A 19,366-nucleotide genomic window follows, 5' to 3' on the forward strand; every position below is an offset into this window, starting at 1 on the left:
GGCCCCACGGGGCGAGAGACAGCGGAACCGCAGATCCCCGTCTGACGGCCGATCGCTGGCACCACAGGCCCAGTGTGGGCTCTTTCATTACGCGTTTGCACAATCTGGAGAGGACTAGTGGCTCACAATGGCTTTATCAGCAGGAAATGAGGGAGATTCTGCACTTTGTCCACCCTGGGTGGTCCGAAGCTCCAATCAGGACAAGTCATTGCCTTCTAAGAGCGCTGGCATTGTAAATGTGGAAACAACGAATTAGCTTGGATTGGATTTACTATAGTGATAGAATGTTAAACAACATCGACTGCCAATTTGCTCTCGAAGGAGAAAAGCAGCAACAACCGGATTCGTGCAGAAACACGACTACAAAGCTTTCATAAACACAAGTTTCCCACACGGAGATCATACCTTCCACAGAATAACAATAGGTTCAAACCAGATAGCGCTCTTCTTTCCAGCCCCCTACACTCAGATTGGTATAATTTGGAGCATCTGGTCCTTCAGAAATGACAAGTTCTTTGATGGAGTTTGGGAAAAAAGCGCCTCTGAGGGACGGGACGCGGACCCCAGGGCCGGTTCAGTTTCCCACACTGCGAACACTCATTGAGGAACCACACAGGAAAGAGACAAAGAGAGGAGGAGGAGGAAAACAAGAGCTAAGAGCATTCTCCCAAGAGTTTGGCTCTTGTCAAGTAAACCAGGGTCAAACTTCTTAACATACTGTAAATGCCCATTAGCTCCAAGTAAAACAAGCTGTTTCCTGACACATGAATAATCATCTACACAGAAAATCTTAAAAAGGGCCACATTGTATTCCAGAATATTCACAGATTTAAACCATTAGGAGGCAGATGTTCGCCCAGTCCTTCCCCTGAAAACAAGCACAGCTCCTGATAACATGACGACCGGACTAAATCATTCCAGAGTTAAGCTGCTTATGAAATTGAAAATGACACAAGCATCCGAAACATGATGCGGAGTAACAGGCAATACAGACGGCAGTTGCAGGAAACCCTGAGGATTCGTTCTGTCGTGAGGGAGGAAATGGAGCACGATAAAGGCCATTCCCAAGCTCAAGCTAATGAATCACTGACCGCTGCAGTTCATCATTCTCACTCTCCACAACTGCTCCGAGAACAACCTGCTCTCAAATGCACTCGCAATTCAACACGATTGAAGAGAAAATAGCTGGAAGTAACAGACTAGTACAATTATGAGCTATATTTACAGGGAGTGCAGAATTATTAGGCCCGTTGATTTTCTGATCATATTTTTTTTCCAGGCACATTTGACCAATTCCAAACCACAGTAATCCTAATAACTACTATTGATTTAGTATTTAATAATGTATAAGTGATATATAATTGTTCATGAAGGCTGGAAATGAAAATCACCTTATATTCAGGTGTGCAGAATTATTAGGCATGTTTTCTTTTACAGATAAATTGAGCCAAAAAAGAGATTTAACTCAGACTGAAAAGTCAAAAAGTATTAAATGCCCATGAGAAGGATGCAATACTAATGCAATACTAGACATTGCAGTTAAGGCATGACCATTGGACAGTGAAATGCTCGTTGGGTCAGCAGGGTCAGACAAAAACATGTGGCGGAGAAAAGACACCTGTTAACTGCAAAAGAATGAAGAATTAAGGTGAAGAATTAAGGGTGAAACCATCAGGAACCCTTTAGTCTCCAGCGCCACCATTTTCCAGAGCTGAACCTACCTGGAGTCTCCAGAAGTGAAGGTGTCAGGATCTCAGAGACTTCAGTTAGGTAAAGAATCCTAAAAAATGACCCCCACTAGATAAGAATCACAAGCTGAAGTGTTGTAAAATACATGAAGAAGGTTTTTTATAGGCTTTATAGGTTTTATAGGTTGAGAGTGACTCTTGAAGGACCAGCACCACATCCTCTAGTACCACTGTTTGAAGAATTCATCTTCCAGAATCTGGCAGTACGTTTTGGGAGTTCATTTTAGTCCATCCTGAAGTCCGTTTTGCAGAGATGGACTAAAAATGAACTCCCAAAACGTACTGCCAGATTCTGGAAGATGAATTCTTCAAACAGTGGTACTAGAGGATGTGGTGCTGGTCCTTCAAGAGTCATTCTCAACCTATAAAACCTATAAAGCCTATAAAAAAACCTTCTTCATGTATTTTACAACACTTCAGCTTGTGATTCTTATCTAGTGGGGGTCATTTTTTAGGATTCTTTACCTAACTGAAGTCTCTGAGATCCTGACACCTTCACTTCTGGAGACTCCAGGTAGGTTCAGCTCTGGAAAATGGTGGCGCTGGAGACTAAAGGGTTCCTGATGGTTTCACCCTTAATTCTTCACCTTAATTCTTCATTCTTTTGCAGTTAACAGGTGTCTTTTCTCCGCCACATGTTTTTGTCTGACCCTGCTGACCCAACGAGCATTTCACTGTCCAATGGTCATGCCTTAACTGCAATGTCTAGTATTGCATTAGTATTGCATCCTTCTCATGGGCATTTAATACTTTTTGACTTTTCAGTCTGAGTTAAATCTCTTTTTTGGCTCAATTTATCTGTAAAAGAAAACATGCCTAATAATTCTGCACACCTGAATATAAGGTGATTTTCATTTCCAGCCTTCATGAACAATTATATATCACTTATACATTATTAAATACTAAATCAATAGTAGTTATTAGGATTACTGTGGTTTGGAATTGGTCAAATGTGCCTGGAAAAAAAATATGATCAGAAAATCAACGGGCCTAATAATTCTGCACTCCCTGTATAGAAAACGTCAAATAATTCAACGTAAATTCCATCCAGAAACCAGTGTGCTGACCATGATCACCAAGACGTCTATCAATCGAGTTACATCTCTACACTTTTCATGAAGAAATGCGGCGATGAGTCCATGAGCCATTACTGAAGCCACAGATCCACTGCCTCACTGAACTGAGAATCACATTCAAACAGAGAAACCTTCATGAAACGCTGGGGTGAGGAGTTGATCACGCTTTTAAAGGTCCCGTTCTTCGTGTTTTTTTGAAGCTTTGAGTGTGTTTACAGTGTGCAATATAACATGTGTTCATGTTTCGCGTGTAAAAAAACACAGTATTTTTCACACAATGTACTGATCTGTGTACCGCTGTTTTCACTGTCCTAAAAACGGCTGGTGATTTCCTCTTTCTATGAAGTCCCTCCTTCAGAAATACGTAACGAGTTCTGATTGTGCAAGCGCTTACCGTGTTGTAATTCGACCGCAGCTTTAGCGCACGTGCCAGCAGTTCCTGTGTTGTGATTCGACAGCAGCTTAGCGCACGTTGGAAAGGTCACGCCTCTTAACGGAGAGATGTATGCGTTCAATAATCTCTACAGCGTCCCTGGGAAAGCCAAACAAAGGTGATTTGACTCCTGGATGAAAATAACAGCGTCTCGACGACATGGCGATAAACACACTCAACGCAACAGTTCCTTTTCTCCACGCGACCGTCCGCTTCTCCACGTGGGACAGCAACAAGACCGCGCCCCCTTTTTCGCGTTTCTTTGTGGGCGGAGGTTAGTCTGCTCTACTGCTCTACTGACGTAATTAAAGAAGGAAGTACCAGGATGTAGTCCAAGCCAGCCGTTCGCTGTAGGCTTTGAAAGGGAACTTCTGTTAAATAAAATATCTCGCTTGGCATTGAACTTTGAGCTTTATAATTTTACAGGTATTATTTATGCTCTAACAGCAACATTACACACTAACTAAAGTTTGAACAATGGGATCATGCGGAATGGGACCTTTAAAGTCGCAATTTAAGCTGATTAATGATTGGAGAAATTCGTTGAAGACATTAAAGGTGCAGTGTGTAGTATTGATGAGGATCTATTGACAGAAATGCAGTATAACACACATAACTCTGTTCTCAGTGGTGTGTAAAGACCGTTGTGTGTTTATGATCTTAGAATGAGCCGTTTCTATCTACACACACCGCGGGTCCCTTACAGTGGAGACGCCATTTTGTGCCGCCATGTTTCTACAGTGGCCCTAAAGGGACAAACTTCTCTACAGAGCGCTAGCTACTAGGGCTGGGTATTGACACAAATTTCCCAATTCTATTTTGATTCACAAGCTTTCGATTCGATTTTCGATTAGTTTCGATTCAATTCAATATGGATTATTTTGGATATGTATCAGGTATAATACATGGAACATTTTCTCAAGGAAAACAAATCTCTGAACTAATGCTGTAAACTATGGGAGTCAGTTGATACATTAGCCTACTAATATTGAAGGTAAAAATTAACTGATTTGTATACAAACACTTAAATGACACTAAATTATGTTTTTTTATTTTTATAATAATTAAGTTATAATATTAACTTTAAAATTACATAATCATAATCCCACTCCAATTAGTTTTGAAATATAAACATTTAAATGGTGGCTGTCATAACTTGCCAGATTTATTCATACATACATGCATTAAATATTGAAGAACATTAAAAAATGACAATCAATAGCCTATGTAATGTGATGCATATAATTAGCAAAATGCTGCTCTCTAGAGTTTATTTTTCTAGCTGAATAGCGAGTTTATGGACACTGGATATGTTTTTTTTTTAGGTAAATGTGATGTTACATGACATTTACAAGACGTTTTACTGACGTCTTTCTGCGGTTGAAACACTGATTGAGCTATTCTATGTGGCATGATATGGATCTCGGTAAGTTGTCCAGTATCTTTAACACACTTCCAGAAGCACATTCATGTTTATTTCGCGCTGTAACTGGTATAAGGCGGAAGAGAAGATGCCGGTTCTCTTGAGCTGAGCTGAGGCAGAGCAATCTCACGCCACAGCGCCAAAACCGTATTTATGTTTTTGAATTTCGTAAAAAAAATAGACGTAATTTGAGACTTTGTTTCATATCAATAGTAATAAAGCGCAAAGATTATTGCGATTTATTGGATGGGAGGCGAGCTACAATGTTTATTTCATTCATTAACTGAGGATGACTAATTGATTCTTGGGATTTAAGAATTGATATTGTTTTGTAAAAGTGAGAATCGATTAAATCGAGAAATCGATATTTTTTTACCCAGCCCTACAAGCTACTCTCTGCTGTCTCAGATGACCATATGTTTGTCCTGTGTGGGCCACCGTAGCTTCTCTGTGTGCTTCAGAAGGAAGGGGTGAGCGGGTGCAGTTCACAACCTCACCACTAGATGCTGCTCAAACTTACACACTGCACCTTTAATGACATGACATATTGATTAAAAATGATGAGGTCTTTTTCATGAAACGGTTCACAGATCAATAACATCCATTTAGGAAAGGGTGAGTTTTTATTTTCATCAATATTTGCCTTTAAAACACTGCTTTTCTATACTAGACATCAGATCTACACACTGTATCCCTTTCGGTACTCTTCTTCAGTGTTGGGGAAACGCATTACAAGTAACTTGAGTTGCGTAATAATATTACTTTTTCCAAGTAACAAGTAAAGTAACGCATTACTTTTCAAATTTACAACAAAATATCTGAGTTACTTTTTCACATTAGTTTGACTGACAGCTCTCCTGTCCTCATGTTGAGAGTTAGTGCAGAGGTGTGTGTGTGTGTGTGTGTGAACATGATGGTTATTGTAATTTACCAATGTCTTGCTGCTGACCTTTGATGATGAAAATTACTAGATTTTTAAAACTTTTTCCTCCTGCGTCCTCTTCTCCATTATCCAGAGCTGCGCCCTCTAGTGTTCATGAGGGAATCTGCATCTTTACTTATTATTTACATTTTGGTATGAAGAGGTCTTTACCATTGCACAAAAATATAACTTTTTTGTTATAAACAAAAACAAGCCCAGCCCAGGTGAGAAAAAGTAACGCAAAAGTAACGTAACACATTACTTTTCTTAAAAAGTAACTAAGTAACTCAATTAGTTACTTTTTAAGGGAGTAACGCAAAATATTGCAATGCATTACTTTCCCCAGTAACTTTCCCCAACACTGCTCTTCTTTGACTACTGCACTTCACAACATCGCCACCGGACGGAACCTGATGACGGAAATAACGGCACATGGACAGTGCGGCCGAAGTATCCCTAGAGTCATTGTTTTAGTGTTGAGCCCTAAATATAACATTAAAACCTCTGATTCTGGAAAAAACTACATCCCAACTACACAAATATGCTCTGGCACTTCCAGCTAGGTATGACGCAACACGGCTCCATTCATGTTAGCGATCCCTCAGGCTCTGTCTGATGAGTAGACCCGTTTAAAACAGCAGCCTCAGCAATCTCCAGTTACCCTGACCATCAAACACATCATGAGACGTCTGAACAGGTACAGATGCACACGTCTGCAGGTCTGCATTACCCACAGCATGAGGCACATTTCTCATTTTCATTTCTCAGTCTCATCACATTCTTGGAGCGTGACGGCCAGACCTGGTTAATCCAGCACGAGTGTGCAGACAGAAGTGTTCACTAGTAACCCCTCTTCATCGCTCCTCATCGCTCCTCATCGCTCCTCATCGCCCCCTGAGTCTGCTGGGCCAAACCTCCACCAGTTCAGACATGCCTGCTTCCGCCTCGACCATCCCAACCAAAGCAGAGCAAACATAAAAGCCATCAAAGGCGAAGCACAGAAAATAAAAGATTATGCTGGGACCCAGACTTCTCGGGGGTTCCCACCTACAGAGCCGCTTTGACAAATAAAAGAGAGAGAGAACAAAAACATGCAAATTCACAAGTGTGAATATTATGAGATTTTTGATTCAGTTCTCGGTAAGATTTACATTTGGTGGGGGGAAAAAAAATCACTATCCACATATTTTTAAGCACATTTGGGATATGATGCATAGGAAAAAATGGCCCTAATTGCATATTTTTTACAAACTTGCATACTATTTTTTTCATATAGAAGAGTATAGAAACAAATGCACTGAGCAAATTCCTCCATGTGCATAAAAACCGCCCCACTTAGCCTCAAATTACTCATTTTCATCAGTTGGGGACACATAATTCAGATGCGAAGCATTAAATCTTTTATGACTGGCAGTTTCTCACTGTTTTAAAGACTCGATTCAAATGCAAAGTGCCTAAATGAAGAAGATTAAGAACTGAAGTGAATTCGCCTGAGCCGTCTGACTGACCTGCGTTAGAGTCCACGTGCTAACATATGGCTGCTCATCATGACGCAAAATCACTTCCTCTTCCATTCTCTACATGCAAATGTCTTATTGACACGCTGATTACAGCTCATTAGCCATGCTTATTACTTACATCTGGCTATAGGAGATGACCTGGAGCTCAACACCAGCCAAAAATCATCTCTCACTGATGTATGGTTTGTTAGGATAGGACAATATTTGAACATCTGAGGGTGCAAAAACATCTAAATATTGAGAAAATCTCCTTTAAAGTTGTCCAAATGAAGTCCTTAGCAATGCATATTACTACTAATAATACATTTATGATATGAACATTGATCAAATATCTTCATGGAACATGATCTTAATATCCTCATGATTTTTGGCATAAAAGAAAAATGGATAATTTTGACCCATACGATGCCACAGATATACCCGTGAGACGCAGCACTGCTGTTGAGGTCAAGGGTCATGTGTATATCCGTATCTACGGGCCGGGACTTTATTAATTGGTTATGCTAGTGTTCTTTTCCCACAGTCAGAACAACCTCCTCCTGAAACCCAATCGGTTTGCTTAGGCTGGCAGAAATTCACTGATTTGCGTAATGCACAACTTCACCGCAGACTAGAGCGGCCGCTCTGAGCCAAGTCTGTCAGACGGGCCATATCGCCTGAAGCTGGACTCAGCCCAGAGGACGCATCTCACATGACCTTAGGAAGCCTTCTCCATGATGGCCCTCAGAACTGAGGTTGTGGCTACACAAACAGCACGACCTTTAGTTAAAGGGATAGTTCACCCAAAAATGACCCCATGATTTCCTCTCCCTCAGCTCATCCTCGGTGTGTGTGACACAATCAGAGTTATATTAATAAATGTCCTGCAACTATCCATCATAAAAGTGCATCTATCCATCATAAAAGTGCTTCTATCATCATAAAAGTGCTTCTATCATCATAAAAGTGCATCCATCCATCATAAAAGTGCATCCATCCATCATAAAAGTGCTTCTATCATCATAAAAGTGCATCCATCCATCATAAATGTGCATCCATCCATCATAAAAGTGCATCTGTCCATCATAAAAGTGCATCTATCATCATAAAAGTGCATCCATCCATCATAAATGTGCATCCATCCATCATAAAAGTGCATCCATCCATCATAAATGTGCATCCATCCATCATAAAGGTGCATCTATCCATCATAAAAGTGCATCCATCCATCATAAAAGTGCATCCATCCATCATAAAAGTGCATCTATCCATCATAAAAGTGCATCTATCCATCATAAAAGTGCATCCGTCCATCATAAAAGTGCATCTGTCCATCATAAAAGTGCATCTATCCATCATAAAGGTGCATCTATCCATCATAAAAGTGCATCCATCCATCATAAAAGTGCATCCATCCATCATAAAAGTGCATCTATCCATCATAAAAGTGCTTCTATCATCATAAAAGTGCATCCATCCATCATAAATGTGCATCCATCCATCATAAAAGTGCATCCATCCATCATAAAAGTGCTTCTATCATCATAAAAGTGCTTCTATCATCATAAATGTGCATCCATCCATCATAAATGTGCATCCATCCATCATAAAAGTGCATCCATCCATCATAAAAGTGCATCCATCCATCTTAAAAGAATGTCATACACACCTAGGATGACTTGAGGGAGATAATGTGCTTTGCTAAATGACATACAGTACAATATAACAAGAGTAACTTTGAAGCATGTCAATTAGAAACATGCAGATGTGAACAGCCTAAAGATATCAAATAACGCTACTGTATAAACTACAGACGCCTCACATCAAGAGTCTGCTTTACTAGAGCTCATTTATTAGACAGTTATAAATATGGCATATTGTTGGTTAACGTCTCTACGTTTGCTTTTTGGTATCACTACAGGACCTCATTAATGCATTAGATCAATTAACAAAGATTATTTAATACACATAAATAATGTTTTATGTTAATGTTAGTTAAGAGTAAAAAATTTATATTAATGCATTAGTAAATTTTGAAATTACATTTAATAAATGCTGTAGAAGCACCGTCCACTGTTGAAATAAAGACACCTGTAAGTGTTATCCTGCTTTTTTACTTATCATATAAAAAATATATAATATTAAAAACACACTAGTGTCTAATAAATAGCATACAAGTGTCTATTCAGTAGGAAAACTGGAATTTTTCCATTTTTCTTTTATGCCAAAAATCATGAGGATATTAAGATCATGTTCCATGAAGATATTTGGTCAATGTTCATATCATAAATGTATTATTAGTAGTAATATGCATTGCTAAGGACTTCATTTGGACAACTTTAAAGGAGATTTTCTCAATATTTAGATGTTTTTGCACCCTCAGATTTTCAAATATTGTCCTATCCTAAAAAGATAATGTATAAATCTCAATTCCACAAAATTGACCCTTATGGCTCCAGGGTCTCATATTTGAATCACAGACCTCTGGTCAATATCCAAAGCGACCAGTAGCAGAGGAAATAAGTTATGGTGTGCACACTAGCGAGCAGTAGGATGAGTGTAAAGTGCTCCAGTACTAATGAAACGCAGACGCGTGTTTTACGCAGCGCGTGTGGACTGTGAGCAGGGAAGCGCTTACCCAGGTGAAGGGTCAGGTTGATGGTGTTCGGGTACTGGATGCCCGCTAACATAGTCTGGCTCTGCCACCAGGTGGTGTCCGCTTGGTTGTTGTAGTCGGTGAGGTAAACCGCGCTGTGGTGCTGTCGCGGGTCTCCGGCGTCGCAGATGTGGCATGATTTGGTGACCCCCGTGACCCCGGTCTGCACACAGTACTCTTCGGGCGGAGATCCGCAGGTGTTGGTGGCCACTACGGTCACATTGAACGCGGCGTTCACGAACTCGGGCAGGCATCGCTGCGGCCGGCCGGACTCATCCGCGCACTCATCCATCGCTCCGTGACCGCGCGCTGCCCACAAAGTCCATAATAACAGAAAGCTACAAGCCCGCATTGTGTCCTTTAGTGTACGCTCTCGATCCCTTAAATCCGCGCAGGCTCTGAAAAGTTTGCGGTAACTCGCCCAGCTACCGAGTTAGTGCTTGAGTAAATCAACGCATGCGTAAAATGGAGCTCCTCGCGTCAGCGCCACACACGCAACAGTTGCGGCTTAATCTCCTCGCGGCTTCTCTCGCGCACTTTACTGATACTTTGTATCCACCGCCATGGGGAAAAACTTTTGGAGAGAAGGAGCGATATCCGACTACACCCTGGCCGCTAGTGCGCAAGTCACAGCACTTCCCAAAAAAAATCCCTACGTCTACTTCCGCCTGAGGATGCTTTGATGGACCGCCGACCCGCTAAACAAGGCAGGGAGACATGCGTGGGCGTGGCTAGAGGGTTGTAGGCGTGGCTTTGCACTTTCCCAATTGGTCAGTTTCCCAGTCAAGTCCGGGTGGGCGGGGACAGAACCTCAACGGAGAGATGAACTGACCACTGCATACAAATATATGACCTGGAGCAGTTTTTTTTTAAATCTCTCACTGATGTTTGGTTCGTTAGGATAGGATAATATTTGAAAATCTGGGGGGGAAAAAATCTCCTTTAAAGTTGTCCAAATGAAGTCCTTAGCAATGCATATTACTACTAATAATACATTTATGATATGAACATTGACCAAATATCTTCATGGAACATGATCTTAATATCCTCATGATTTTCGGCATGGATAAATGGATAAAATGGATAGAAAAATGGATAATTTTGACTCATATATTGCCACTGATATACCCGTGAGACACAGGACTGAAACCAAGAATTAATCCCAGAAAAATCCTTCTAGTCCACATTCCCTGAAATCTTTTCGTGGGAATCTTCAGACATGCTTTCTGGATGAGTTATGAATAACCTGAGCTATGAATAAACAGCGGATGAGCTGTTGCCCTGAGAGCAGTCAAAGAGCAGGTTATATATACACACACACACACACACACACACACTCACACACACACACTCACACTCACACACACACACACACACACACACACACACACACACACACACACACACACACACACTCACACTCACACACACACACACACACACACACACACACACACACACTGCCCCTACCCCTAAACCTACCCATCACACACACACACACACACACACACACACACACACACACACACACACACACACACACACACACACACACACATGTAGTGTTTTCATCTTTTATGGGGACTTTCCATAGGCGTAATGGTTTTTATACCGTACATACCGTATATTCTATCCCCCTACACTGCCCCTAAACCTACCCATCACACACACACACACACACACACACACACACACACACACTGCCCCTAAACCTAACCCTCACAGGAGACATTCTGCAATTTTACATTTTCAAAAAACATCTCTTAGTCTGATTTATAAGATGTTTTCCTCATGGGGACCTAAAAATGTCCCCACAAGGATGAGGATTTCGGATATTGCTATCTTTGTGGGGACATTTTGTCCCCATAACGTGATGATTACCAGTCCACACACACACACACACACACACACACACACACACACACACACACACACACACACACACACACACACACACACTACCCCTGTCCCTAAACCTACCCATCACACACACACACACACACACACATGTTTGTTTTTGTGAGGACATTCCATAGGCGTAATGGTTTTTATACCGTACAAACCGTATTTTCTATCCCCTTACACTGCCCCTAAACCTACCCATCACACACACACACACACACACACACACACACACACACACACACACACACACTGACCCTGCCCCTAAACCTACCCATCACACACACACACACACACACACACACACACACACACACACACACACACACACACACACACACACACACACACACACACACACACACACACACACACACACACACACACACACACACACACTGACCCTGCCCCTAAACCTACCCATCACACACACACACACACACACACACACACACACACACACACACACACACACACACACACACACACACACACACACACAGCCCCTGCCCCTAAACCTAGCCCTCACAGGAGACTGTGCAGTTCACTTTCTGTGAAAAAAAACTCATTCTGTGATTTATAAGCATTTTGAAAAGTGAGGACATGGGGAACGTCCTCATATTTCACCCTCTTTTTGTAATACCCATGTCATTATACACATTTGTGTCCTGATATTTCACAAAAACATGCCCACACACACGCGCACACACACACACACACACACACACACACACACACACACACAGACACACACACACACTGCCCCTACCCCTAAACCTACCCATCACACACACACACACACACACACACACACACACACACACACACACACACACACACACACACACACACACACACACACTGCCCCTAAACCTAACCCTCACAGGAGACATTCTGCATTTTTACATTTTCAAAAAACATCACTTAGTCTGATTTATATAAGATGTTTTCCACATGGGGACCAAAAAATGTCCCCACAAGGATGAGGATTTCGGATATTGCCATCTTTGTGGGGACATTTTGTCCCCATAACATAGGGATTACCAGTCCACACACACACACACACACACACACACACACACACACAGACACACACACACACACACACACACACACACACACAACCCTCCGGAGACGAATGTAGGCTTTTATAAAGATACAGAGTCTTTTAAAGATATACCAGTTGTAAATGTAAATATATACTGTAATGCTTTGAGTTATGGATTCTTGTGTAATCCAGCGATCAGAACTACTCCACCCTTCTTCAGCTGTTAAACACACTCAAGCGTTTGGAAACTATAACACAACTGAGACTCCATGAGTTGTTTAACCTGAAAACCTTTGAGGGTTTCGAAGAAAAAGCACAAAATTATTAAGAGCAACTGAGAAAACCCCCAATGTCCTGATGAAAGGAGCAAACACACACCAGGGCAGAGGAGAAGAAGAAGAAGAAGAAGAAGAAGAAGAAGAAGAAGAAGAAGAAGAAGAAGAAGAAGAAGAAGAAGAAGAAGAAGAAGAAGAAGAAGAAGAAGAAGAAGAAGAAGAAGAAGAAGAAGAACACACACATGGGCTTCATGTCGGACGTCCCGCTGAATGCCTGACCATGAGAAGGACATCATGAATTCACTGAAGGATCAAGCCATTCTGGCACAGATGAGGACGCCTTCGGTGCGCAGACTGAAGATCATCAGTGGACTTTCCTCAAGCTCAGGTCAGGATCAGCCGCAGATGTTCCTGAGTGGCCATTTCTCATCAACCTTACGTTCTCAGAATCGCTCAGATGTGTGTTAATAAACGTTCTATAGTAGTTTACTGATGCCTTTGTTTAACTGTTTTCATTCAAATATTGTTAGTGGCAGCAAAATGGGGGTTGAGTAATTGCAACTGTATAAAGCCTAATAAAGGCCATTCTGAACATTTTTCTGTTGTTATGAACTCATGGGGTTATCAGTAATAACGTCTGCTCCACAGACTGATGGAGGAGCGACAGACTGAACTATCAGAGAATGATAAGCCTTGAGCGGCTGTAGCAGAGACTGTAGATGTTCTCTCAGATGATCATCAGATCTAGTCTTCAGATAACGCCATTACGATTCAATCAAACAGTGTTCACAGAACAATTAATAAGCCAATCAATCAGTTCCCAGCGGTGGAGGGTAATTGGTCAAATTAGCATCTCTTTAAATAGATCAAATCAGCTGTGATGGAAAGAAATGTAAATGTTCCTTGTAAAAATCCCATGGTAGGCCTGTTTGAAAGGCTACACTCTAAAAATAGCTGCTCTTTGACACTAAAAGTGGTTCTTGGCTTGTAATCATAGGGGAACCACTTTTGGTGCTATATAGCACCATATCTTAAAGGTTCTGTATATGGTAGCGGTGCTATAGCACCTCAGTCACCCCAAAGAACCGGTGAAGAACCAGTGAAGAACCAGTGAAGAACCAATGAAGAACCCCTGAAGAACTGGTGAAGAACCGATGAACCGCTGAAGAACCACTGAAGAACCAGTGAAGAACCGGTGAAGAACCGCTGAAGAACTGGTGAAGAACCGATGAACCGCTGAAGAACTGGTGAAGAACCACTGATGAACCGGTGAAGAACCAGTGAAGAACTGGTGAAGAACCACTGAAGAACTGGTGAAGAACCAATGAAGAACTGGTGAAGAACCAGTGAAGAACCACTGAAGAACCACTGATAAACCGCTGATGAACTGGTGAAGAACGGCTGAAGAACTGGTGAAGAACTGGTGAAGAACCGATGAAGAACTGGTGAAGAACCGGTGAAGAACCGCTGAAGAACCAGTGATGAACCACTGATGAACCGCTGATGAACCGGTGATGAACCGCTGAACAACCACTGATGAACCGATGAAGAACTGGTGAAGAACCGATGAAGAACTGGTGAAGAACGGCTGAAGAACTGATGAAGAACTGGTGAAGAACGGCTGAAGAACTGGTGAAGAACCGATGAAGAACTGGTGAAGAACCTGTGAAGAACCGCTGATGAACCGGTGATGAACCGGTGATGAACCGCTGAACAACCACTGATGAACCGATGAAAAACCACTGAAGAACTGGTGAAGAACCACTGAAGAACCACTGAAGAACCACTGATGAACCGGTGAAGAACCGCTGAAGAACTGGTGAAGAACCGATGAAGAACTGGTGAATAACCAGTGAAGAACCCCTGAAGAACCGATGGTGAACTGGTGAAGAACCACTGATGAACCGGTGAAGAACGGCTGAAAAACTAGTGAAGAACCGATGAAGAACTGGTGAAGAACCGCTGAAGAACTGGTGAAGAACCAATGAAGAACTGCTGATGAACCGGTGAAGAACCACTAAAGAACCACTGAAGAACCACTGATGAACCGCTGATGAACCACTGATGAACCGGTGAAGAACCACTGAAGAACTGGTGAAGAACCGATGAACCGCTGATGAACCGCTGATGAACCGCTGAAGAACCGCTGATGAACCACTGATGAACCGGTGAAGAACCGCTGATGAACCGGTGAAGAACCGCTGAAGAACTGGTGAAGAACCGATGAACCGGTGATGAACCACTGAAGAACCACTGATGAACCGGTGAAGAACCGCTGAAGAACCGATGAACCGTTGAAGAACCACTGAAGAACCGCTGATGAACCACTGATGAACCGCTGATGAACCACTGATGAACCGGTGAAGAACCGCTGATGAACCGGTGAAGAACCGCTGAAGAACTGGTGAAGAACCGATGAACCGGTGATGAACCACTGAAGAACCACTGATGAACCGGTGAAGAACCGCTGAAGAACCGATGAACCGTTGAAGAACCACTGAAGAACCGCTGAAGAACCGATGAACCGTTGAAGAACCACTGAAGAACCGCTGAAGAACCGATGAACCGCTGAAGAACCGATGAACCGGTGAAGAACCACTGAAGAACCGCTGAAGAACCGCTGAAGAACTGGTGAAGAACCGATGAACCGGTGATGAACCACTGAAGAACCACTGATGAACCGGTGAAGAACCACTGAAGAACCGATGAACCGCTGAAGAACCACTGAAGAACCGCTGAAGAACCGATGAACCGTTGAAGAACCACTGAAGAACCGCTGAAGAACCGATGAACCGCTGAAGAACCGATGAACCGGTGAAGAACCACTGAAGAACCACTGAAGAACCGCTGAAGAACCGTTGAACCGCTGAAGAACCGCTGATGAACCGCTGATGAACCGCTGATGAACCGCTGATGAACCGGTGAAGAACCACTGAAGAACCGGTGAAGAACCGCTGATGAACCAGTGAAGAACCACTGAAGAACCGGTGATGAACCACTGAAGAACCGGTGAAGAACCACTGATGAACCACTGAAGAACCGGTGATGAACCACTGAAGAACCGGTGAAGAACCACTGATGAACCACTGAAGAACCGGTGATGAACCGCTGATGAACCGCTGATGAACCGGTGATGAACCGCTGATGAACCGGTGAAGAACCACTGAAGAACCGGTGAAGAATCGGTGAAGAACCACTGAAGAACCGAAGATATGGTGCACTCTAAAAAAAAAAGGCTCGTAATCATAGGGGAACCTTTTTTAGTGCTATATAGCACCAATTTTGGTGCTTCAGTGGTTCTTCAGTGGTTCTTCAGAGGTGCTATATAGCACCTTAGTCAAAGAACCGGTGAAGAACCGCTAAAGAACCACTGAAGCACACTAAAAAAGGTTCCCCTATGGTTACGAGCCAAGAACCATTTTTGGTGCCATATAGAACCTTTTTTTAGAGTGTGCTATACAGCACTTAAATTGGTTCCCTTATGATTACGAGCCAAAGAACCTCTTTTAGTAGCACCATTTGTTCTAGAGTGTATAAAGTGGAGAGATGCATTTACACTTTTGAGATAAAATCTTGCTATTGAGCTCTGACCTCATGAGCTCTAGACTTCTGTCCATCCATCACTCACTCAGTCTTACTTCATCTAGAACCGGGGAAATGAGAGCTGGATCTGTCAAACCAGTGTCAACACTCTGTCTAACTCCAGCCTCGTCCTGAGACCGTCCATCAGGCTCAGGCATGCCCAGGATCAGCACTGTCCATCAGCAATCCTTCTCCAGGGGACTGCGTGGCGGCTCATCTTACCCACAGGCTTCGGCTATTTCTCCACAGATATTCCAAGCATCCTCTGTTTTGTTGCTGTGGTTCCTGATTCGCTTAAGTGAGTCTAATCTTTCCACTGATGTATGGTTTGTTAGGATAGGACAATATTTGAACATCTGGAATCTGAGGGTGCAAAAACATCTAAATATTGAGAAAATCTCCTTTAAAGTTGTCCACATGAAGTCCTTAGCAATGCATATTACTACTAATAATACATTTATGATATGAACATTGACCAAATATCTTCATGGAACATGATCTTAATATCCTCATGATTTTTGGCATAAAAGAAAAATGGATAATTTTGACTCACTCAATGCCACAGATATACCCGTGAGACGCAGCACTGCTGCTGAAACACAAGGTGTGTATTTGAGGTTATATTTCCAATTACACAATTATATTAGCAGTTAGGGCTAGTCATTCAGGGTTAACTACATAATATCAATAAACACATTTGAAATAATTGATGTATATCCCACATCAGCTGGAGTTACAGCGCCCTCTATCGGCCATCATGAGCAAACTCTGCCCTGAAACAAACCCCCTCAGATGAGAGGACGACACACACACTTCAGTCAGAACACACTAAAGCACTAAACCTAGTTAGCTGATGTTTCATTATAAGTATTAATCTGTGATTTCAAACCACTCCAACACATTCAAACATTTATTGTATTTATTTTGAGCCATGGATCTCGAGCAATAAAAACTTTTAGGAGCCAAAATGATCATTTCTGGAGCGAGTGCAGAAAACAGAAGTGATTTACTCTTGAACAGATGTGTGGCTCAGCATCTGGAGCTCTGAGGGAAGATGAGCTGAGATATGATGCATGTGTCAATCATCACTCCATTATGAGGAACATGTGCGGCTTTATTGTGAAACTTCACACACATTAATGTCTGAAAACACACACACTTCTAAACTATGAGCTGATAAATGCTGCTCAATCTGGATGGAGAAACCTGGCAGAAAAGAAATCTGGAGAAACACACACACACACACACACATCTGGAGACACACACACACACACACACACACATCTGGAGACACACACACACACACACACACATCTGGAGAAACACACACATTTGGAGACACACACACACATCTGGAGAAACACACACACATTTGGAGAAGCGCGCACACACATCTGGAGAAACACACACACACACACACACACACACATCTGGAGAAACACACACACACACACACACACACACACACACACACACACATCTGGAGACACACACACACATCTGGAGACACACACACATCTGGAGAAACACACACACACACACACACACACACACATCTGGAGACACGCACACACATCTGGAGACACACACATATCTGGAGAAACACACATCTGGAGACACACACACATCTGGAGAAACACACATCTGGAGAAACACACACACACACACACACACACACACACACACACATCTGGAGACACACACACACACACACACACACACACACACACACACACACACATCTGGAGAAACACACATCTGGAGAAACACACACACACACACACACACACACACATCTGGAGACACACACACACACACACACACACACATCTGGAGAAACACACATCTGGAGAAACACACACACACACACACACACACACATACATCTGGAGAAACACACATCTGGAGAAACACACACACACACACACACACACACACACACACACACATCTGGAGACACACACACACATCTGGGGACACACACACTTCTGGAGAAACACACATCTGGAGACACACACACACACACACACACACAGACATCTGGAGAAACACACATCTGGAGAAACACACACACACACACACACACACACACACACACACACACACACACACACACACACACACACACACACACACACACACACACACACACACACATCTGGAGACACACACACACACATCTGGGGACACACACACTTCTGGAGAAACACACATCTGGAGACACACACACACACACACACACAGACATCTGGAGAAACACACATCTGGAGAAACACACACACACACACACACACACATCTGGAGAAACACACACACACACACACACACACACATCTGGAGAAACACACACACATCTGGAGAAACACACACACATCTGGAGAAACACACACACACACACACACACACACACACACACATCTGGAGAAACACACACGCACACATCTGGAGAAACACACACGCACACATCTGGAGAAACACACACACACACACACATCTGGAGAAACACACACACATCTGGAGAAACACACACACACACACATCTGGAGAAACACACACACATCTGGAGAAACACACACACATATGGAGAAACACACACACACACACACACACACACATCTGGAGAAACACACACACACACACACACACACACACATCTGGAGAAACACACACACATCTGTAGAAACACACACATCTGGAGAAACACACGCATCTGGAGAAACACACACATCTGGAGAAACACACACACATCTGGAGAAACACACACATCTGGAGAAACACACACGCACACATCTGGAGAAACAC

At 42.7% G+C, this 19,366-nt stretch overlaps 1 protein-coding gene across 1 annotated transcript in view; it reads right to left on the reverse strand.

Annotated features, from left to right (window-relative positions):
- lamc1 (laminin, gamma 1) overlaps positions 1-10,433 on the reverse strand; it is a 101,547-nt gene extending 91,114 nt beyond the window's left edge. The window contains exon 1 of the mRNA XM_079820235.1: positions 9,740-10,433. Within this exon, the coding sequence (XP_079676361.1) occupies positions 9,740-10,109 (370 nt within the window). The 5' untranslated portion in view covers positions 10,110-10,433. The remainder of the gene's footprint in view (positions 1-9,739) is intronic.
- Between the last annotated feature and the right edge of the window lie 8,933 nt (positions 10,434-19,366).

The sequence above is a fragment of the Gobio gobio genome (genome assembly GCF_949357685.1).
Source record: "Gobio gobio genome assembly, chromosome: 6".
Taxonomy (NCBI): Eukaryota; Metazoa; Chordata; class Actinopteri; order Cypriniformes; family Gobionidae; genus Gobio; species Gobio gobio.